This window comes from Mustela erminea, chromosome 13 (assembly GCF_009829155.1).
Source record: "Mustela erminea isolate mMusErm1 chromosome 13, mMusErm1.Pri, whole genome shotgun sequence".
Classification (NCBI taxonomy): domain Eukaryota; kingdom Metazoa; phylum Chordata; class Mammalia; order Carnivora; family Mustelidae; genus Mustela; species Mustela erminea.
The window spans coordinates 86,495,840-86,520,163 of NC_045626.1; the positions used below are offsets into that span (position 1 = coordinate 86,495,840).

General features: G+C 42.4%; 1 protein-coding gene across 10 annotated transcripts in view; it reads right to left on the bottom strand.

Annotated features, from left to right (window-relative positions):
• MPHOSPH9 (M-phase phosphoprotein 9) overlaps positions 1 to 24,324 on the bottom strand; it is a 67,053-nt gene that overhangs the window by 10,230 nt on the left and 32,499 nt on the right. For all 10 annotated transcript variants that reach the window (XM_032310664.1, XM_032310660.1, XM_032310658.1 and 7 more), the window contains 6 exons: positions 12,658 to 12,705; positions 11,695 to 11,759; positions 10,126 to 10,227; positions 3,540 to 3,674; positions 2,512 to 2,687; positions 482 to 628 (listed from right to left, as the gene is read on the bottom strand). In XM_032310664.1, coding sequence (XP_032166555.1) covers positions 482 to 628; positions 2,512 to 2,687; positions 3,540 to 3,674; positions 10,126 to 10,227; positions 11,695 to 11,759; positions 12,658 to 12,705 — 673 coding nt within the window. The remainder of the gene's footprint in view (positions 1 to 481; positions 629 to 2,511; positions 2,688 to 3,539; positions 3,675 to 10,125; positions 10,228 to 11,694; positions 11,760 to 12,657; positions 12,706 to 24,324) is intronic.

The following is a 24,324-nucleotide window of genomic DNA, read 5'->3' on the forward strand; positions in this document are numbered from 1 at the left end:
CACACGGGTGGGGGGGGATGACACAGAAATATCTTTAGCTGTTCTGAATATGAAAATCAAGAAAACAGAAATCCAATGCCTAACCTTTAGAACCGTAACTGTAACTGACTAAAGAAACCAGACGTAACTATTTATGCAAAGAAGCATCTTTTCCAGGTTAAATTAGTTTAAATTAATTTGTTTGAACTAATGTTTAATTAGATAGTTGTCAACGCTCTCAAAAACTGTGAAATGGCTTAAGTTGCAAAAAGGAATCTGCTGGACACACACAAAACAGTATGCCGTGATAATTTCTTCACCTATCGTCACAGCGTCTGTACAGTCAGATGGTACTACTGAGCAAGATCCTTTTAAGGGACCCCGTTCTCAGAATATTCTAGTAGGTGCTAGAGAACATGAGGGAAAAAGAACATCAGACGTGTGTGCACAGCTCGGATGCCACTCTTTTGAGCCCAGGAGACTTATTACATCTAACTCTTACTTGGGGTACTTGATTTACGAGTTGAAGGTGGTAAAGACGACGATCTCTGTGAAGCCGAGTTAAATCTCTTCTGTCTCTGTTGGGCGCATTTCTCTGGGGACCGACCTGCACTGACTGACGTTTCCGTTTGCCGAGGATTTGCTAATTCTGTAACAGACAAATTGTTAAAAAGTCAACAAACAAAACAAACCTGGGCCGGTTAGCTGCCTTTATTAAGAAATGATTACGCCAAGCAAGCCATTCTCACCATCCAGGTTATAATGATTATTTGCAAATACACATTGTAAGGATTAAAAAATGCTTGATGAAGAACAAATGTGGGGGTTTATAATGAATTCATTCTGGCTCCCTGTTTACAATTGCCATTCACAGCGATTTTTCAAGAGAGATTACTTTTAGGAAGTTACTGATTTATTTACTAGCAGATACTTCTTCGGAGATGCAATGCCCAAGACTGGACAATGGAATCAGCAGACACGATCAAGCAAGCACTGGAGTGAGTACAAAGAGATGTAAGCACTGGTGAGCTGTTGAGCAAGGTACTTCCTGGGGTGCTTGGTGGGCTCAGTTGGAAAAACATGTGACTCTTGATCTTGGGGTTGTGATTTTGAGCCCCACATCGGATATAGAGATTACTTAAAAATTAAAAATAAAATTATCTTAGAAAAGGTGGGGGAGGCGCCTGGTGGCTCAGATGGTTAAGTAAGTGTCTGCCTTCAGCTCTGGTCATGATTCCGGGGTCCTGGGACTGAGTCACGCAATAGGGCTCCTTACTCAGCACAGAGCCTGCTTCTCCCTCTGCCTCTACTGTTCCCCCTGCTTGTACTCGCTCGCTCTGTCAAATAAGTAAACAAATTCTTTTTTTTTTTTTTTTAAAGATTTTATTTATTTATTTGACAGACAGAGGCCACAAATAGGCAGAGAGGCAGGCAGAGAGGAGGAAGCAGGCTCCCCGCAGAGCAGAGAGCCCGATGTGGGGCTCGATCCCAGGACCTGAGATCATGACCTGAGCCGAAGGCAGCGGCTTAACCCACTGAGCCACCCAGGCGCCCCAGTAAACAAATTCTTAAAAAAAAAACACACTTCTTGTCTTCCTGAGAGATGCTCAGTAACCAAGAAGGGAGACTAAAAAACACTACACCTCACTTTATGAATACTAAATGTCTATTATAACTTTCCAATGACAAACTGATGTAGAAAATTTCCAAATATCTTTAAGAATGCTTCATAAATCTTTACTAGTTAGAACACAGGGTGCTGGGTTGCTCAGTCTTTAATTGTTTACTTTTGGCTCAGGTCATAATCCCACGGTCATGGGATCGAGTCCCGCATTGGGCACTCTGCTCAGAGGGAGGCCTGCTTCTCCCTCTCCCTTTGCCTGTCTTTCCCCCTGCTTGTGCTCTCTCTGTCAAATAAAATAAAAATAAAATCCGGGGCACCTGGGTGGCTCGGTTGTTGGACATCTGCCTTCAGCTCGGGTCATGATCCCAGGGTCCTGGGATCAAGCCCTGCGTTGGGCTCCCTGCTCAGCGGGGGGCCTGCTTCTCCCTCTCCCACTCCCCCTGCTTCTGTTCCCTCTCGCTGTGTCTCTGTCAAAAAAAAAAAAATAGGGGCACCTGAGTGGCTCAGTGGGTTAAAGCCTCTGCCTTCGGCTCAGGTCATGATCCCAGGGTCTTGGGATTGAGCCCCGCATCGGGCCCTCTGCTCAGCAGGGAGCCTACTTCCCTTCTTTCTCTCTGCCTGCCTCTCTGCCTACTTGTGATCTGTCTAATAAATAAACAAAATATTTAAAAATAAATAAATAAAATCTTTAAAAAATATATACAAAATAAATAAAAATAAAATAAAATCCTTAAAAAAAAAAAAAAGAGTGTAACATGTAGTCTGCCTTGTATAAAAGCAGCAAGTTATGCCATGACTGTGATAAATTAGGAGCCAGAGTATTTAAGGAAAGTGATATAACTGCGGGCAAAGAGGAAGGTATCTATAATCTATTATCTATCTATATCAAACAAGGAAAAAATGCTTACTATTCGAGGTGTCCTCTTTCTCTGTCTGTGTGCCCCAATTTTTAAATATTTTTCCTTCCTCAAGTTCTTTTAAAGCTTTCATGACTGGTGTATCTGAAGTCTCTCTTTGTTTTGTTATCGATAAGCTTCTTGGTGAACTTCCAGATGAAGAATCCTTTTCCGGAGGAGAATGGTACCTTAAATAATAATTGTAAGTCACACAGTGCTATGAGCCGAGTATTTGTGCCCCCCAAAACACTTGCATGTTGAAGCCCCAATCCCCAGTGGATGGTGTTAGGAGATGAGGCCTTGGGGAGGTGATTAGATTTGGATGAGATCATGAGAGCAGGGGGTCCTTTGCTGGGATGAATGCCCTTCTAAAAAGATGTCTGCACACATTCAGTGAGGAAAGAGCAAGACCCAATAACCTGGAAGAGGGCCCTCACCATGAACCCAACTGCGCTGACACCCCAATCTTAGACTCAGCCTCCAGAACAGCAGGAAAAAGTGTTTCCTGTTGAAGCTGCCGGGTCTATGGTGATTTCATAGAGCAGGCTGAGCTAAGACAGAGGTCCCTGGCCCTGTTAGGGGAATGACATGAGAGCTAACAATTACACTCCACAAAGAGTATATCTGCTTTACAACACAAATACACTGAAACTGAACCTGCATGTAACAGACCAGTGCTTCCCAATCCTCTTCACATCCCGGCACATACAGAAGTATGGTACTTCCGTGGAGCCCTGGAGTAATCTGGTTGCATGGGCTGTCCAGAAGGTGAGAGGGTGAACACCTTAGCCTAACTGAGAGACTGTGCACAGCATACTGTCCTGTCAGGGGCACGGTGGGGGACCTTCTGCCCGCCCTTTGATCAGAAAGCATCTGAAACCCATTAGCTTTTCAAAGTAAAATAAAAATCTGGTCCTCAAAAGTAAGACACTGAAGCCACGAAAAGAAGGCTCTTTTAGACCTTCCCGGACATTTAAAGGCGACTGAGATCTATGAAACCGTAACCGAGCCTCAGTCTGACCTCTGACAAAGCTACCTACCCAGGAGCACAGGTTTCCACCAGCTGGTCATCCATCCTGTTATCCGGGGCGTCGAAAGGCTGGCCGGTAAAGATGGAGTACTCCGCCCCTGGGATCAGCCACTTGCGCCTGCTGACGTCGGAGGTGGCCAGTGTGCTAGGACAGGGAGAAACGAGCTGAGGCATGATGGACTCGTGTTTCAGTTCACGCTGAACACAGACACAGAGCACCCTGCTCTGAAATGGTATGAACACATCTGTACAGTAATTCCAAAACTGCAAGAAGCCCCCTTATTTTAGATACACGAATTCTTATTTTATGGTTTTCAGAGCCAACCAAAGTCTTATTTTAGGTTTCTGTTCCTTTGGAATATTTCTGCATCTCAGTCAAGGTATTCTAGCCACACAGATTGAACATCAAGCAACTTCCCACCGCACTTTGTATGCTTCACAGCCAACCCACAGCTCAGGCCCAGGAGGAGGAGCGAGAGGGCCCTTCTCGCTCCTCCCAGACCGGCACTGCCCGGGAGAATTTGCTGGGAAAACAGAAACCGCCTCTATCTGCACAACCCAGCGCAGCAGCCACTAGTCACACGCAGCCCGTGGCTCGTGAGAACAACCAATCTTTAAATGTTATTTCATCTTAAGGACCTTCAATGTAACAAGCCACACAAGGTGACCAGCACCACTGTACTGAGTCGTGCAGCTGGGGGCCAGGCCTCCCCTCCTATGGAAACCCTAACTCAACGGAGGCTCACCCATCGTGCATTAACCGGCCCTGAGCTACACTTCCGAACCGCTCTCACCTTCTCCACACCTGCTCCTGCCCTCCTGCTTCACTGTCCATAGGAGGAGCTGCCTGAACCTCTCTGCAATGCCTAGACTCGGACTCCTGCTTACTCGTCCCCCTCCGCTCACTGGAGAACATTCACTGGACTTCTTTATCACTAGAGAACACATTCCCTTGAGAAATCCCAACTCTGGGAGCGCCTGCGGGGCTCAGTGGCTTAAAGCCTCTGCTTTCAGCTCAAGTCATGATCCCAGGGTCCTCTCTGCTCAGCGGGGAGCCTGCTTCCCTTCCTCTCTGCCTACTTGTGATCTCTGTCAAATAAATAAATAAATAAATCTTTAAAAAAAAATCCCAACTCTGAAGGTTCTTTCGGCTAAGGTGCTCAAGCATCACCAAGGCTCTGTGACCCCAAGGCCTATGATCCCTGGCCTCACCATTTTCAACTGATCAACCCCTCCCCTGGCTTCGCCAGTTCCCCTCTACCTACTCCGGGGCGCACGGTTACTCACTGCTTTGACCCCCTTTCCGCACTCACCTTCCATCACTCCCAACTGGCAGCAGAGACCTAAGCCTGCAGGAACACGGTGGTCTCACTCCTGAGTGTCTACAGTCCTCCATTTAGGCTTTGCTGGAAAGCAAGCCACCCAACCGCACGGCCTGGGCTAGCACCAGAGAGTGGTTATTACCATCTCACGGACACCCAGCACGGCTGACAACATACCTCTCCGTAATCAGCGCGCTCCAATTCTCCCACACACCTCCAATTCTCCCTCGCACCTTCTCCACTCTCCTCCAACCTCTCACCCTGCCCTGCCAGTCACTTGATAGCCTCGCATCACACTTGGGAGGGAAAAAAGAAACCAGGAGACAAGAGGTATCTTCCTCTCTCTGCTCCCTGCCACTGCCAAACCTCTTATAACTTCCCTCCTCATTTTTATTTAAACTCCCAGTCACTCCCTTTTTCCCTTGATTTTTTTTTTAAGATTTATTTATTTGACAGAGATCACAAGGAGGCAGAGACAGGCAGAGAGAGAGGGGGTAAGCAGGTTCCCTGCTGAGCAGAGATCCCGATGCGGGGCTTGATCCCAGGACCCTGAGATCACGACCTGAGCCGAAGGCAGAGGCTTTAACCCACTGAGCCATCCAGGCACCACTTTCCCTCGATTTTTAAATTAAGAAACATTCTAAACGTCCTTAGAAAATTACAAAGACTACTGTAAGCACTCGCCTGTACTTAGTTTTAACAAATGCTTTACATATTTGTTTTCAACATTAAGACAGAAGATTCTGCATGAAAGGTCATTTTTTAAATTATGTCCACATATTTTTTAAATAATGTCCACATAATGCACACGTCCTTGTGATGCTGCTGTTTCTACTCTACACACTTCAGATTTCTCCATGTTAACACAGACAGGGGCGTGATTTGAACCACAGTACAAATACGCCACACCTTACAGATAACCCCCTCCTGTCGGTGGTTATTTTAGTTTCTGATGCAGCACCTTTCCACAATGCTGTGATTAACACGTGTAGGAATTCCTGAGGTAAATATCCAAAACCAGAACTGTGGAAGCTGGGGTGCACACATCTTCAGTCTTACTGGATATTGTCAAATCACACTCCAGATGAGCTTATCGATTTTCAGTCCAACCAGTAGCGGCAGAGTTCCTGTTCCTTCACATCTTTGCAAAATTTGCAATGATTAGCCCTGGAGTCTGGTCTGGCCTGTCTGATAGTGTGAAGGGTAGCCCATGCTATTTATTTATTAATTTGCTTTTTTCTGATTACTAGCAAAATGAACATCTTTTCAATTTTATCAGCCATTTAGAGGTTTTTTTTCCCTGTGAATCATCTGTTCATACTCTTTTATCATTTTTCCACTGAGAATTTTTCTTATTGATTTATAGTTCTTTACATCCTGGATATTAATCTCTTATTGGTTCCTGTTCACTTAAAATATAAAATATTTCAAGCGTGCACAGACATACAGATTATACTCCTGCAGCACAACCATCTGCTTACGAACCCTGTTTGCTCTATGTCTGTGAACCGTGGAACACTACAGACACGACCCAAGTCCCCTGTGGACCTCATCAGTATCATTCCTCCAATGGCATAACCTTAGTATAAGTGCTCGGCTACCACTTCCACTAAATTCATATTCAACATTCCACACACATCATATTTTTACTACCTCTGTATGAACCTGTAAGATACGTTGTAAATGCCAACTCAATATAAATAGTACCCTACTTCTTCTGCAACTGTTTTTTTGTTGTTCCAAATTATGTTCTCAGAATTAAATCAATGTTAGGTGTGTCTGGGAGGTGCAGTCAGTCAGTTAAGCATCCAACTCTTGGCTGCAGCTCAGGTTGTGATCTCAAGGTTGTGAGATCAAGCCCCGCACCAGGCTCCACACTCAGCATGGAGTCAGCCCGAGATTCCCCCTCCCTCTGCCCCTCCCACTCGGGCTCTCTCGCCCTCTCTCTCCAGTAAGTAAATAAATCTTTAAAAAAAAAAAAAAAAAAGATTAAACCATGTTAGCAATCAACTTAAGTGGCTGGTAAATTTTTTCCTACGAAGACTCAGAGAATAAATAGGTTTTTGTTTTGTTTCATTTTAATAAATAGGTTTTATGGGCCAGATGGTCTCTGTTGCAAGTACTCAGATTTGCCACTGTCGTGTAAAGCAGCCAGACAATAGGTAAATGAATGAGCTTTATTTATGGACGCTGAAATTTGAATTTCATATCATTTTCACAAGTATGAAATACTATTCTTTGGATTTCTTCCCAAACATTTAACAACGTAAAAGCCACTCTTTGCTCATGATTCCTACCAGCATGGGCAGCAGACTGGATTTGGGCGAGGGCTGTGCTTGCCAATCACTGACCTAATGCACACATCGTCACACTGCAGAGCCCCTGCGTAAGCATATCACAGTATATGAATGTTCCAGCTGTCAGACATACAGGTTGCTTTCACTCACTCTGCACAACATGCCCAGCAGATGTTCACATCTGTCCCTCCACACAAACCACTCCCCAGGCCATCAAGGCCTGGCTGGCGCACCTAAGGGTCACTAGTCCCCTCACGTGCTCTCTCAGCAGCGTCCACACCGCTGGCCACTTCAGAGTCCCCCTAACTCCCTGACAGTGCTCAGGTTCTCGGGCGAACTCCTCTGGCCCCAGCATCGAGACATCGGGCTTCTCAGAGCTTCATCCTACACCAAACCCCCACCACATGCCCATCATCTATCCCAGGATCAAGCACTACAGAATGAGAATTCTAAAATTTGTAACTCCAGCCTAAGACTTTATTTCTATAGAGTTCCAAATGCACATTTATAATCACCTGCTGGATTCCCACTTGGAATTCGTATGAATCTCAAACTAAAATATTTGAAATGGAAATTCTGATCCTGACCCCATGGTCTGCTCTTCCCATTTCTTCCCTAGTGCAGTACGTGGCACCCTGAGTTGCTCCAGACAGAAACCAAGGTGTTATCAGACACCTCCCTTTCTTGTCTCCTCATTCTTTTTTTTTTTTTTTAAAGATTTTATTTATTTATATGACAGAGAGAAATCACAAGCAGATGCGGGGCAGGCAGAGAGAGAGAGGGAAGCAGGCTCCCCGCTGAGCAGAGAGCCCGACGCGGGACCCAATCCCAGGACCCTGAGATCATGACCCGAGCCAAAGGCAGCAGCCCAAACCACTGATATTTTATTTATTTATTTGACAGAGAGAGACAGCGAGTAAGGGAACACAGCAGGGGGAGTGGGAGAGGGAGAAGCAGGCTCCCCACTGAGCAGGAAGCCTGATGCGGGGCTCGATCGCAGGACGTTAGGGTCATGACCTGAGCCGAAAGCAGATGCTTAGCAACGGAGCCAGCCAGACGCCCCTTGCCATCTCATGTTCTGTGGATTTTACCTCCAGTATGTCTCGCATACTCTTCTGTCCATTTCTATGGCCACCACCCAGTGAACACCATCTCTCCTAATACCAAAACTGCCTAATTAGTGTGTCTGCTTCTACTTTTCCTCTCCATCTTCTCCTCATGGCAGGTGCATTAAAAAAACGGAAACAGGGGGCACCTGGGTGGTTCAATCGTAAGGCAGCGGCCTGCAGCTCAGGTCATGATTCTGGGGTCCTGGGATCAAGCCCCGCATCAGGCTCCCTACTCCGCAGGGAGCCTCCTTCTCCCTCTCCCACTCCCCCTGCTTGTGTTCCCTCTCTCACTATGTGTCTCTCTGTCAAATAAATAAAATCTTTATTAAAAAACAAACAAACAAACAAAAACAAATCAGGGGCACTTGGATGGCTCAGTCGGTTAAGCGTCCAACTCAATTTTGGTTCAGGTCATGAGACTGTGTCCTGCAATGGGCTCCACACTGAGCATGGATCCTGCTTAAGATTCTCTCTCTCTCTCTCCCTCTCCCTCTGTCCCTTCCACCCCCTTCCTGGGCATGCTCGCTATCTCAAAAAAGAACGAGAGAAAGAGAGAAGGAAAGAAGGAAAGAAAAGAAAAGAATAAAATGGAAAAGAAAAGAAAGAAAAGAGGAAAAAAATCAGATGACCTAATTTTACCACATAAAACCTCTCAAAGTCTTCCCAACAGACTTAGAGTAAAATCCAAACTCTTGACCAGGGCTTAGAAAGCAACATGTGACAGTCTGATTTCACCTCCTCCAGCCCTCGCTAGCAATATTCAGGCCACACAAGCTTCATCCAGGTTCTTTAAACATGTTAAGCTCTTTCCTACCTCAAGACGTAGCAAAGCTCATTTCTCTGAGTGAACATGCCCCTCCCTCATGCCTTCCACACCAACGACTCAGCACAAGCCTCACCGCCCTGCTTACAAGGTCACCTCCGCAGAAAGACCTCCCTTGACCCCAATTCTCATTCCACTCTTGTTCTCTCTCAAATATTCGATTTCAATAACTTATAAAATATTTTCTTTAAATAATTCACTATGTTCTAACTTAAGGTCAATGAACAAAGATCTACACTTGATCTTAGCCAAAAGGCCGAGAAGCGATAAAGATCTAGAGAAAGTTTCTCATTTGACAATGACTTAGAAAGGTTAAAATTTACAATTTAACAATCTTTCTCATACACATCAATATCACGACCTTATGATCTACTCATTTAATATTCTTTACAAACTGATAATAAAAACCAATCTCATATGAAAAAAACTACTCTGTAAATGTATCATGAAGATAATGCTCTGAGATTATAGCAAAGCTAATTTTGAATAACTAAAAAAACTAAATAGAAAAATACATAGAACCTAAGGAAGATGTATTTTCATAGGTCTGCCCATTAACATAGGAATAAAATTTCTGGAATTTTAGGGTTAAAAGACCTTTTGAGATGTTCTAGCTCAATGTCCTTGTTTTCAGAGATAATGAAGTCGAGCTCCAAAAAAACCTCAGAGATTTGCTGAAGGTCACACAGCTGGGAAGAGTCAACAAAACATGCCAGGTCTCTTTATACCTAATCTGATTCTATTTTCTCCATTTGGCACATGCCTCTACATGAGAGGTTTTATAGTATCTAATAATTAGATGGTTTTACTTTTTTGTTTTTTAAGCAAGCTCTGCGTCCAATGTGGCGCTCCAACTCACCACCCCGAGTCGTATGCTCTACTGACTGAGCCAGCCAGGTGCCCCGTAACTAGATGTTTTTACACATCTAAGTTCTATAATGACATTGAACTCTGACTTCCTTATGACTTAGACAGATGAGCTTCTCGGTTCAATAAGAGGGTGTACCTATTTCTAGCTTTACAGAGATTAAGCAAAATAACTTACTTGGCACGTGAGGCTCTCATGGGAGTTTTCGAATTATGGCGAAGACTTAACATATTTTCATGCTCTACTTGCTTGACCTGAGCTTCAAGTTTTGAAATTGTTCTAATTCAAAAGTAATAAGATAAATTAAGTACACATTTAAAATACAGCTCAACTATAAATTACTTATTTAACAGACACTTCTAGAAAAATGGTGACAGAAGAACTGCTGGTCTTAAAGCCTGTTTTCATAGTAAAATGTCACCAATAAGCTTAAAAAAGCTGAGCAAAACTGGAACATACACTGAAAGGCAAATACATTAAACTATACAAGGAAACACAAATGGACTTTATACAGACAAGTTAAAAAGATTTATAAATCTGACTACAGATCAAAACTCATGGTATAAATTAAATTAAAAAATAAAATAAATTCAAGTACTCAAATAAAGTGCAATTCTAACATGTTTAATTCTAAATATATATATTCACGCATACAAAATATAGATAGGTGATGTTTTCACAAAAAAGGAAGCAGGTTTAACATCCAATAAAAGAGCCAGTGAGAACTTCCTAGTTTTTAAAAGATACAGAGGCTAAACAATCCCTCAAATTCTCTGTCTACAAGCAATTCACTTCATCTGTGCCATGTTCAGAATAAAAGCCTATTTTCAAGTTCACTAACTTCTGTTAGTGTCAGGACTCGGGCCAGTTAATTGTTTTGAGGTTATCTTGGCATTCTTTCTGTTCTTTTAAACTTTGCATGTCTTTGTCTCATCTTTTAAGCTCAAAATCTTGCCTACCCTGATGCAAGGAAGGTTTGAGAAAGCAAGCTCTAACGGGCTGACGCTTTACGGCCATCTGAGATAAGGAACTATCGGCAGAACTGAACATGTCGCAGAAAAGACCCGGGCAGATGAGAGGGCCAGACAGCATTCACATCCTCCCATGTGGGAAGTCCCGAGGAGAGCAGTAAAATCTCCAAGTAAGGGCCACATCTCCAAATACAAATACAAAACCGTGCTCCAAAGCCAATTAGAAATATCTAATCATTTGCATAGGGACGATTTATGACTCTGTTTCTATCTAATTAGGCAAATCAGATCATGAATATAGTCCCCACACTAGGTTTTTAAGAAAGTAGATGCTCAGAAAAAAAAAAAAAAAGTGGATGTTCATAAAGTTGGGGTGAATGTTGTTTTCTTTTGGGAGCACAAATAATATTTAGTGAACTAGACTGCTTGTTAAAATTCTTCTTTTTCTTTTTCTTTCCTTTTTTTTTTTTTTTTTTGACAGATTTCCAATGGTTTAGCATCATTTAGATTTTGCTATGCTGACAAAACACATAATAGTTCAGGAAACATACACTCCTCAAGCCCAACCACCAATATACTCTAACAGTTTAAAAATCTCCTTTGGCTAAAATCAAATGTATTTCCAGGTCAGGGGAAGATTAGGATAAAACCTGATCTCAACATGCCTAAAAACCCTCAAGAAAAACTTTTTTTCACTGCTTTCAGTACAGACTCATAGTCAGATGTTAAAAGAACAGAGGTATAATTATCTTATTAGTGAGACAATACATTTTACCTTTTCAAATCAGAAATCTGAGTGTGTGCATCCAGCAATTTGTTCTCAGTTGTATTTAATGTATCCTATGAAGATAAAGGAAAAATTCAGTAACTGAAATAGGGTAGATTGTTTTTATTTTAAAATACATAATACAAAACCAATCTAAGGCTACGCCAGAGAGCTATAAAGAAAATCATGCGGATACTCAGCAAAAAGGGAGCATCAACCATGAGCCAGTTCATGTAATTCAAAGGAGACACTGAGAGAACAAAACACTGGCTTACACCAACAGCCGTACGTATAGCCCATGTAGTAATAGGTACAGCTTATCATGCTCTGCTTGATTACAAGCACTCCAAGGTTAAAATGGACATGTTTTAGCCATAACGTGCCTAAAAACCTCAGTAAACGGCAAAACAGAGAGCTGTGCTGGTGAGATTTCAGATGTCCTGACCGGCTCCTGAGCCCCCAGAACGCCTCCCTGTCTTCCTCTAACCTGGAATGGCCGCTATCCTGTAGTCCATGCAGCAGAAATGCTTGGGGTCCCACTTACAGTATCACTGTGGGATTTCATGGAATTCAAATATCTCATTCCCAAAGCTTTCATTAAGAAACCAAACATCATTGATAAATTCAAACAACCCCATAAAAAGCGAATGCTTTAAAAAACTTAATATTTAAATATTATGAAATAATTATTTACATCTATATTATACCTTACACACTTCTAAAAATTCCACCTCATCTCAAACGCGACAGCCATTCAGTATTTGTTAACACATCCAAACCTTTATGACTTAAGTGGGCAAATATTTGAGAATAAGGACAGTGACAGAGAAGATGAAGTCAGTGGTCTACCTCAAGCAGCTAGAGGGGGGCGGAGGGTGGGGAGAACAGGAGATAAAGGGTCAGCCCTCTCCATTTCCAACCCAGCGCTTCTGCTCCCCCATGAAACTCAGAACGTGAATCACCAACCATTACCTTTACTCGTTCGTGTTCTTTTCCCAGGGACTCGTACTCTCCTAAGAGCTACAAGAAAAAAACAAAGAAACGTACCATAAAATTAAACATCATAATATCAACTCAGATAGTCTATAAGATAGCTCCCTGTACTCTTCAAAAATGCTATGGTCTTGAAATAGAAAAATGAACACTCTGTTCCAGATTGAAGGCGACTAAAGAGATAAGAGGAGTGAATATAAGGTATGATTCACGGTTGGATCCTGAACTGGGACAAAAGTGCCATAAAATAATAATTTAGATGTCAAATGCACATTTAATTAGTTTGATTTGTTCTGTGACTATGTACAGAAGATCCCTGTTCTTGTGAAATACATATCAAAAGGGAGGGGTAAAGGGGCATAACATCTACGCTTACTCTCAATTGGTTCAAGAAAAAAAGGCGCATGTAAACGTACGTACGGGGGGTGATAAAGCAAATACAGCAAATTGTTAACAACTGGGATCCTAAGTAAAAGGAACAGGACATTCTTGCAAGTTTTCTGTTAATCTGAATGTTTCAAAATAAAAACAAAAATTATATAATATCAGTCAAGACCCTTCAGGTAAGCAGTATTTTAAAAGATTAAAATTTGCTTTCTTCTTTGAACTGTATACTTCTTTTGGATAAATTCCACAGAGTAAAGGCACAATCCCAAATCTAATACGATTAGGTAATTTCTTTGAAAATACGTATTATGTGGGGCGCCTGGGTGGCTCAGTGGGTTAAGCCGCTGCCTTCAGCTCGGGTCATGATCTCAGGGTCCTGGGATCGAGCCCCGCATCGGGCTCTCTGCTCAGCGGGGAGCCTGCTTCCTCCTCTCTCTCTGCCTGCCTCTCTGCCTACTTGTGATCTCTTTCTGTCAAATAAATAAATAAAATCTTTAAAAAAAAAAAAAGAAAGAAAATACGTATTATGTGAAACAGAGTCCAAGAATTTTCTTTTTATCCCAAGAGCCCACTCAAGTGACAATGTGGCAGTTATAGAGAAATCAAGAGTTGAGTGCAACAAAGGAGAGATCTCAATGAGGCTGGTAACAAGGCATAGCGGGCTATAAGCTTTAGTGCCTGTGTATGTGACGCTAACGGTTAGCAGGCCAGTGTCTTCATCTCCCGAGAGCCTCAGGACCTGAATGTCAGGTTCAGTAGCAGACAGGGTGCCAGCTCAGGCTGACCAAAGGGAGCTGGTTTAAAGTCCTTAAACTGAGTGGCGAGAGCCTAGAACCGCAGTGGACTGCCCAGTCAGACGACAGGACACAGGAAATGTGAATGAGAGACACACGGCGTTCCAGAAGCCCAAGTCTAACAGATGGAGGAAGCAAAGGGTAAGGAGATGATGACCAAGGAAGAGTTAAAACAAAACAAAACAAAATTTGGCTCCCCATTCCTTACTGCCAGCAGAGTCTCCTAATGGCTTCTGACTGCCTCCCCTTTAAATGTGAGTCTACAGTATAAAAACCAACATTTTTTTAAAAAAGCAAAAATACTCAATATGAAGCAGACTTCAAAATCAAAGTTTAACTCAAAAGAAGTAATAAATCAAAACTAAAGAAAGCATTAAAAGAAAGCTAGTACTATCTTAATCAGTGTTCTATTCATAATAAAACAAGACCAGAAACCAATGAAAAACTAGCAACTGAAGAACAAGAACAGCTCTTGGGGTGCCGGGTGGCTCAGCGGGGAGCCTGCTTCCTTCTCTCTCTCTGCCTGCCTCTCCGCCTACTTGTGATCTCTGTAAAATAAATAAATAAAATCTTAAAAAAAAAAAAAAAGAAAGAAACTAAAAATGAGGGGCACCTGGGTGGCTCAGCTGGTTGGGCGACTGCCTTTGGTTCAGGTATGATCCCGGAGTCCCAGGATCAAATCCTGCATCGGGCTCCCAGCTCTGCGGGGAGTCTGCTTCTCCCTCTGACCTTCTCCCCTTCTCATGTTCTCTCTCACTCTCTCTAATAAAGAAATAAAATCTTAAAAAAAAAAAGAAACTAAAAATGAGAGAGAAAATAAATGTAATACTAAGACAAGGAGATAGAGAACAAAGAGGCCATGATGGAAACTAAAGGATACATGAATCTTAGAAAATCCACCCATGCAATACAACATTTACTGGCAAAAATTCCAGCGAAAGAGAACAGAGAAGGCAGGAAGGAAATCAAGAGAGAAATAATATCAGCAAGTCTATAGGACTGAAGGACATTCATTCCCAGATTGGAAGAATCTGTGCCTCCGACAATGAATGAGAAAAGACCTGTTTCAAGGCACACTGCTATGGAATTTAAGGACACCAAGGATAAAAAAAAAAAATGCTACCACTTCTAGAAGAAGCTTTGAACTCACTCATAAGGAACGAGAAGCGCATTTACAGACGCAATGTGCAGTCCTTGACTGGAGTGTAAACTAAAAAGCAAAATCCAAAACATCTATAAAGGACATTATTTAGACAACTGGGTCAAGTTGAATATAGACTATATATTAGATAACTAGCATTACATCAAAATTAAATTCTCCGAGTGTGAGAACTGTGTTGAGATTATCAGGAGAATGTCCTTATTCTCAGGAGACACCTGTTGGAGTATTCAGGAGTGAAATCTCACAGTGTCTGTAATTGACTCCCAAATTGTTCAGCATAAGGAAAAAAGCCTATAATGCTGTGAAGACATAAAGCAAATGTGATAAAATATTCACAACTGATGAACTAGACAAGGAATATACAGAGGTTTTCATCATACCATCTGTACAACTTTTCTGTAGACTTGAAGCTTTCAAAATAAGAAAGATGAGGGGAAAGGAGAAAACACACAAGACACAGGACTGGGATGGGGAAGAGAGGAAGAGAAATCAATCATCAGGTATATTCTCAAGGCAGCAAAACACAATGGAACAAAATGCTTAAAAATCTGACGGAAAGAAAATATACCCTAGAATTCTATACTCTTAGCCAAATGACATGTGAAGGACTTAAATCTTCATCCATGATAATTACGGATAATGTTAAAAATTCAAGATATAGGGGCACCTGGCTGGCTCAGCTGGAAGAGCATACAACCAGGCACCCCTGCTTTGTTTCGATGTAATCTTTTCACCCAAGGTGGGGCTTGAACTCATGACCCCGAGATCAAGAATCATGTGCTCCACCAACTGAGTCAGCCAGGAGCTCCAAACGCAGTTTTTGTTTTGTTTTTAATGTGATAAGCCAACAGTAATATTTACATGAAACAAAATGGCAAAAAGCTAACAATAAACCTTGGAACACTGCATCAAGAACTAATGATGTATTGTATGGTGAATAACACAACACAATAAAAAAATTTATTTTGATTTAAAAAAATTTTTAAAAGATGAAAAACTGGTAAAAATAATTTTTAGAAGAGAAAAAAGAAAGTTAAGGAAGCATTACACCAAAAATCAAAGCTCCTTATAAAATGCTAGTAATTAAGATGACGTAGTTTCCATCCAGGGACAAATAAACCAAAGAAACAGACTAGGGAGCCTCAAAACAGACACATCCAAGAAAAAAACATAATATACAACAGAAATGGCATTAAAAGTCAGTAGGGAAAAGATATTCTCTTAAAAAATGGTGCCATGAAGGGCGCTGCTGGCTCAATCAGTGAAGCATGTGGGCTCTCAATGTTGGGGTCATGAGTTCAGGCCCCCTGTTGGACGTAGAGATTGCTTAAAATAAATGAACTTTCTGAAAAAATGGTGCTGTAATACTCGGTTAATCATCTGAAAACAACAATCAAGTCCAATCCCTATCTCACAACACATATAAGAGGCAATCTGGTGTAGATTAAAGGCCTAAATATATGAAGAAAGGCTCTTAATTTAATGTAATTTTATATTTTATTTTATTTTTAAATATTTTATTTATTTATTTGACACAGAGAGAGAGAGCACAGCAGGGAGAGCACCAGGCAGAGGGAGAGGGAGAAGCAGGTTCCCCACGGAGCACGCAGCCCAATGTGGGGCTCGATCCCAGGACCCTGGGATCATGACCTGAGCTAAAGGCAGTCATTTAACCAACTGAGCCACCCAGGCATCCCAAAAGGCTGTATAATTTTAGAAGGCAATATACAGGTTAGTAATTTTCTGATCCTTAAGTAGGAAAAGATTTTGTAAACAAGACATAAAAAAGAGTTCCAAACCAGAAATGAAAAGACTGTATTTTGGACACTAAAATACAAAACTTGGGGGTGCCTGGGTGGTGCAGTCAGTTAAGCGTTTGCCTTCGGCTCAGGTCATGATCTCAGAGTCCTGGGATCAAGACATAGTTCTGGCTCCCTGCTCAGCAGGAAGTCTGCCTCTCCCTCTCCTTCTGCCCCTCCACTCGTGCTCTCTCTTGTTTTCTCTCAAAAATAAATAAAAATCTTTAAAAAATAAAATACAGGGGGACCTGGGTGGCTCAGTGGGTTAAAGCCTCTGCCTTCGGCTCAGGTTGTGATCTCAGGGTCCTGGAATTGAGCCCCGCATCGGGCTCTCTGCTCAGCAGGAGCCTGCTTCCCCCTCTCTCTCTGCCTGCCTCTCTGCCTACTTGTGATCTCTGTCAAATAAATAAATAAATAAATAAATCTTTAAAATAAATAAATAAATAACATGCAAAGCTTCTACCCCAGAAAAGGTAACATCAGGTGAAATGTGAGCCACAAGCCAAGGGAAAAGGACCGCAACACATATAAACTAACCATTTCGCATCCATCAGACCGGCAAAAATTAAGAAGTCTGACAACAGCAAGCATTGGAAATACTCTAGAAAACAAGACTTCTCATACATTACTGGTGGGAAAATGAACTAGTACAACCATTTCACAGAGCAGTTTAGCAACGTCTCATGAAGAGGACAGTGTGCACATTCTAAGTCCCAGCCACCGCACACAGATGAACGCAGGTTCACAGGACAGTTTATCTCCAAAATCGCAGCAGCAATTTCTGTCCACACAAGGTCTTCTGGAACCTTGCCACACCCCATCAAGAAGTGGTATCTATTTCTTCTTCCCCTGAACCTGGGCAGGCCTTTGAGACTATTTAACAAATAGAAAGTGACAGAAATGATGCCAAAGGATTTCCAGGGCTGGGTCATAAAAGGCTACTGGCTGTCAGGACAATCTTCCAGGACGCTGGCCTATGGCATTCCGTCGTCACGCTTCAGAGAAGCCCAACCAGCCCACGTAGAAGGATGCAGCCTTAGTTGACGGCCATCATCAACAACCGGCCACTAGCCTTTGAAAATCCAGCTGAAGTCCTGGATGTCGCAGAGCAGAAACAAGCTGTCCCCGCTATGGCCTGCCTAAGTTCCCAGACCACATCCAGTTCAGGGTCACCTGTGTTAAGACTCTGGTTCCTAACTTGAGAGGCAGTTGCACAGGTCTGTGCAAGGAGACCTGATTAGGAATGCTCATGGCCCTGAGGCTCTAAAGAGCAAGAAAAAGAAACTGGCAAAAGGGAAACAGGTAATTGTGGAAAATTTAGAGTGAGCGGAGGACAAACGAGCTAGTGCTAATGCATTTGCCTGAACAAATCTTAGCAACGAGAAAAGATTAGTAAATACAGGGGCGCCTGGGTGGCTCAGTGGGTTAAAGTCTCTGCCTTCAGCTCGGGTCATGATCTCAGGGTCCTGGGATCGAGCCCCGCATCTGGCTTTCTGCTCAGCAGGGAGCCTGCTTCCCCCTCTCTCTCTGCCTGCCTCTCTGCCTACTTGTGATCTCTGTCAAATAAATAAATAAATAAATAAATCTTAAAAAAAAAAAAAAAAGATTAGTAAATACAGTGTGACAGCAATTGTAAAAAGCTCTACAATATGCCAAACAACACTGACTAATGCACACATGCACGTGTGAGACACCGACATGGGAAGACATTCACTGTTCAGACCAGTCACACCCAGGAGGGCGGGGTGAGCAGAGATGGGTGCACGGGGGCTCGGCAGGGGGACTGTGACTGTATTACCTGTTGTATTTTAAATCTAAAGATGAGTGGTGGGTCCACATGTAATATTCTTTTCATATACCTAAAAAACTTCAAATATGTTTAAGTAAAAATGATTAAAAGCTGCATGTATCAACATGGTAAATCTCAAACACCAAGCTACAAAAAAACAGGTTGCAGGAGGGGCACCTGGCTGGCTCATTGCTTAGAGCCTGGGACTCTTTATCTTGGGGTCATGAGTTTGAGCCCCATGTTGGGTGTGGAACCTACTTAAAAGAAAAAAAAAACAGGTTGCAGGAAGTATATGTGGTACAACACGATTCATATCTCGTTTAAGGACACATCGAACCTTACTATATATTGTTTACAGAATACGTATGTGGAGCAAAAGTAGAAATGCATGGGGAAACCAACGGTATATTCAACAGAGCAGGTTTAGAAGAGAAAGGGTGAGAAGTATTTCAATTGTATTTACAGACAGCTGGTATGTGGATGTTCTATATATTACTCTGTATTCTTTTCCCTATGCTTAAAATACTTCACATGATAAACGCAAAGGAAGACTGTGTAATCACTGGCAACATTAATGTAATTTCAGCTCAAAACAACATTCCAACCATCCCGTGCTGCTTCCTGTTATTCCAACATAACTGCGGTGAACTTATAAATAATTAAAAATGATGGCATCCCACTAGCAAGGAATGTACCTAGTGCTAGATCTTCATTTCTAAACATCATTTTCCACCTAAGTAAACCAGCGCTCCATGGGAAAATGATGGATTTAGGGCTGGGACTGGGAAAGTACAAGATGAGCCTGGACTATCTCACTGGATGAGGGTCGAAGGATGACACAAACGTGTCCAAAGGACACAGGAGTCAGCCCGCCTGACACTTACCCTACTGGCCAAAACTAGGACAGCGCAAGCATCAAAATGGTAACTGTAACAACAACAAAAAGAACTGTAACTCACTGAACAAAATAGGAATTCATCAGTCCACGCTAATATAAATAACAGAGAGCAGAGAGCTCCTCCTTGCAGTAAGATGCAGGAGTAACTGAACCACCATTTGGCAACCACAACAGTAATTACTTGTTTCAGGAAAGACTCCTCAGTGGATGCTAAAGCTAGTGGGTAAAAGTTTGATGAGAAAAAGGTGATTTACAAAGATTTTTTTTAAGATTTTAAAGATTTTATTTTTGAAGATTTTATTTGACAGACAGAGATCACAAATAGGCAGAGAGGTAGGCAGAGAGAGAGGGGGAAGCAGGCTCCCCGCTGAGTAGAGAGCCCGATGTGGGATTCAATCCCAGGACCCTGAGATCATAACTTGAGCTGAAGGCAGAGGCTTTAACCCACTGAGCCACCCAGGCGCCCGATTTACAAAGTCTTAAAATATCCCTTAATAGAGCCCTCCTACAGAGTTGGCAGGAATGCAAGCTGGTGCAGTCCCTATGGAAAAGCATGGAGGTTCCTTAAAGGGTTGAAAATAGAGCTACCCTACGACCCAGCAATTGCACTAGTGGGTATTTACACCAAAGATACAAATGTAGTGATCCGAAGGGGCACCTGCACCCCAATGTCCATAGCAGCCAAACTACGGAAAGAGCCCAGATGTCCATCAGCAGATGAATGGATAAAGATGTGGTAGACACACACACACACACACACACACACACACACACACACACACACACTATTGAATATTACCCAGTCATCAAAAACTGAAATCTTGAGGCACCTGAGTGGCTCACTCGTTAAGAGTCTGCCTTCAGCTCCCAGGGTCCTGGGATCGAGCCCTGTATCGGGCTCCCTGCTCAGTGGGAAGCCTGCTTCTCCCTCTCCCGCTTCCCCTGCTTGTGTTCCCTCTCTTGCCATCTGTCTGCCAAATAAATAAAATCTTAAAAAAAAAAAAATGAAATCTTGCCATCCGCAACGACGTAGATGGAACTAGAGGGTACTATGCTAAGCAAACTAAGTCAATCACAGAAAGACAATTATCATATGATCTCACTCCTATGTGGAATTCAAGAAACAAAACAGGATCATAGGGGAAGAGAGAAAAAAACAAAACAAGACAGAACCAGAGAGGAAGACAAACCATAAGAGACTCTTAATCCTAGGAAACACACTGAGGGTTGCTGGAGAGGAGCAGGTAGGGGGATGGGGTAACTGGGTGATGGACATTAAGGAGGGCACATGATGTAACAAGCACTGGGTGTTATAGAAGACTGATGAATCACGGACCTCTGCCTCTGAAACCAGCAATACATTTTATGTCAATCAATTAAATATAAATTAAAAAATAAAAATAAACAAATAACCCAATTAAAAAATGAACAGAGGGCTTGAACAGACATTTCTCCAAAAATGATATACAAATACCTCTGAAACCAATAATACATTATATGCTAATTTTGTTACTTTATCTTTATTAACATATAATGTATTATTAGTTTCAGGGGTACAGGTCTGTGATTCATCAGTCTTACACAATTAACATCGCTCACTATAGCACACACCCTCCCCAGTGTCCATCACACAACCACCCCCCCCCCCCACTCCTCCACTCCTGCAACCCTCAGTTTGGTTCCTGAGATTAAAAGTCTTTATGGTTTGTCTCCCTCTCCGGTTTCATCCCTTTACATTTTTTCCTCTCTTCCCCCATGATCCTCTGCCTTGTTTCTCAAATTCCACCTATCAGCGAGATCATATGATAATTGTCTTTCTCTGGTTGACTTATTTTGCTTAGCATAATACCCTCTAGTTCCAGGACATTGCAAATGCAAGATTTCATATTTTGATGGCTGCATAGTATTCCATTACACACACACACACACACACACCCCACATACGCTTTATCCATTCATCTGCCAATGGACATCTAGGCTCTTTCCATAGTGTAGCTATTGTGGACATTTAAATACTAATTACTTTAAAATAAAAAATGTTTAAATATATATATGTTTTATATATATATCTCCACCCCTTAATAGTTATTAATTCTAAATGTGGAGATAGAACTTTATAGTGGAGATACCTGGCAAACACCACCTTAACCAAGAGATCACAATTAATACCACAAAACTAACATGTGCCTCCTGATAAGATGTGCTAAGAAGGGCTCAGCTTGGGGCACCTGGGTGGCTCAATGGGTTGAGCCTCTGCCTTAGGCTTAAGGTCATGATCTCAGGGTCCTGGGATTGAGCTCCACATTGGGCTCTCCGCTCAGCGGGGAACCTGCTTCCCCCTCTCTCTCTGCCTACTTGTGATCTCTCTCTCTCTCTCAAATAAATAAATAAAATCTCTTTAAAAATAAACAAATAAATAAGAAGGGTTCAGCTTCCTTTTGCAGTATTCTTGCGCATTCGTTCTAACAACCTGAATCTAATTGTGCAAAACACAAACCCAAACTGAAGAATATTCTATAGCAGTGCTGTCCAACAGAACTTTCTGCAACACTGGAAGTTTTCTATCCTAACTCCCCAGCAGGGCAGCCACAACCACATGGAACCACCAAAAGAACGATAAAGCACATATTGTTAAATGTTAAGGCTTTGAATCAAGAGGTGCCTGGGTGGCTCAGTCAGCTAAGCATCTAACTTCGGCTCAGGTCGTGATCACAGGGTCCTGGGATAGAGCCCAGCAGCAGGCTCCCTCCCCACTTAGCCAGGAGTCTGCCTGTCCCTCTCCCTCTGCTTCTCACCCCCACTCATGCTCTCTCTCAAATAAATAAAATCTTAAAAAAAATAAAGAAGGGGGGCGCCTGGGTGGCTCAGTGGATTAAGCCGCTGCCTTCGGCTCAGGTCATGATCTCAGTGTCCTGGGATCGAGCCCCGCATCGGGCTCTTTGCTCAGCGGGAGCCTGCTTCTCTCTCTCTCTCTGCCTGACTCTCCGCCTACTTGTGATTTCTCTCTCTGTCAAATAAATAAATAAAATCTTAAAAAAAATAATAAATAAATAAATAAAGAAGAAGAAGAAGAAGAAAGAAAGAAAGAAAAACACTTAAAGACTTGAGATGAAAGGTATATGATGGGGCACCTGGATGGCTCAGTTGATTAAGGCTCTGCCTTTGGCTCAGGTCATGATCTCATGGCCGGGGATCAAGTCCCACATCCGGTCCTCTGCACAGAAAGTAGTGTGTTTCTCCCTCTCCCTCTGCTGTTCCTCCCAGTTTGTGCTTTCTCTCCTTCTCTCACTCTGCTGTCTCAAATAAGTAAATAAAATCTCACACACAAAAAAGGGGGGCGGTGCCTGGCTGGCTCAGTCATTAAGCATCTGCCTTCTGCTCAGGTCATGATCGTAGGGTCCTGGGATTGAGCCCCACATCAGGCTCCCTGCTCAGCAGGAAGCCTGCTTCTCCCTCTCCCACTCCCCCTGCTTGTGTTCCCTCTCACTGTGTCTCTCTCTGCCAAATAAATAAAACCTTTATTTAAAAAAAAAAAAAAGGTATATGGAAAAATTTTATATAATTTTCGCAACTTTCTATAATTCTGGTATTATGTCAAAATAAACATACAAGGGGCTCCTGGGTGGCTCAGTCAGTTAAGAATGTGACTCCTCGGGCGCCTGGGTGGCTCAGTGGGTTGGGCCGCTGCCTTCGGCTCAGGTCATGATCTCGGGGTCCTGGGATCGAGTCCCGCATCGGGCTCTCTGCTCAGCAGGGAGCCTGCTTCCCTCTCTCACTCTCTGCCTGCCTCTCTGCCTACTTGTGATCTCTGTCTATCAAATAAATAAATAAAATCTTTAAAAAAAAAAAAAAAAAGAATGTGACTCCTCAGGTCATGATCTCAGGGTCTTAGGATGGAGCCCGGCATCAGGCTCCTCGCTCTGCAGGAAGTCTGCTCTGTCCCTCACCCTGCTCGTACTCACTCTCTCTCAAATACATAAAATCTTAAAAAAAAAAAAAAAAAAAGAAGTCTGAAAAATCAGACTACATCAGGTATTCACACACAAGAACTACACTATTAGTACACATGAACGAGAACGAGAACAGTAATAATGAAAACCTGGTGAAATTCTAGTCAAATATGACATACTGAAGAGAGTATTTATATCCACTGTCTCCTGAGACTTTACGACAGTAAGGAACAAAAAAAAAACCCATAAGTCTTGTTGATATGATTTGCTGAAAACGGTACTTTACATTTGTGGCTTTCCTCCCAATATCCCGTAACTACAGTCTAAGCATGAGAAAAACAACAGACAAATCCCAAGGACATCCAGCAAAATCCCCGATCAGTCCTCCTTAAATCTGTCCAGGTCATCAAAAACAAGGAAAGTGTGAGAAACTCTTCATAGCCAAAAAGGGCTTAAGGAGACAAGATACCTAAAGGATACAGGATCCGGGAACAGAACAACATTAGTTAAAAACAAAGGAAATCTAAATAAACTATAGAATTTATTTAGTAACTATATATCAATATTGCTTCATTAATTATTGCAAACATGCCATCCTAACATAAGACATTAACAAAAGGTGGACTGTGCAGGGTATGTGGGAACACTGCGCTATGTTCTCAATTTTTCTGTAAATCCAAAACTGCTCTAAAAAATAAAGTGCTTTTTTAAAAGTGTGACGCCAATGTTTTCAGATAGGGAAGGCTTCGGAATTCATCTCCTTTGTGTTCTTTTTCTCAGGAGATATACTCTAGCAAAACAAAGAATTAAACCAAGAAAGAAGACACAGGATGCACACAAGAGATCCATGGGGCGCCTGAGTGGTGC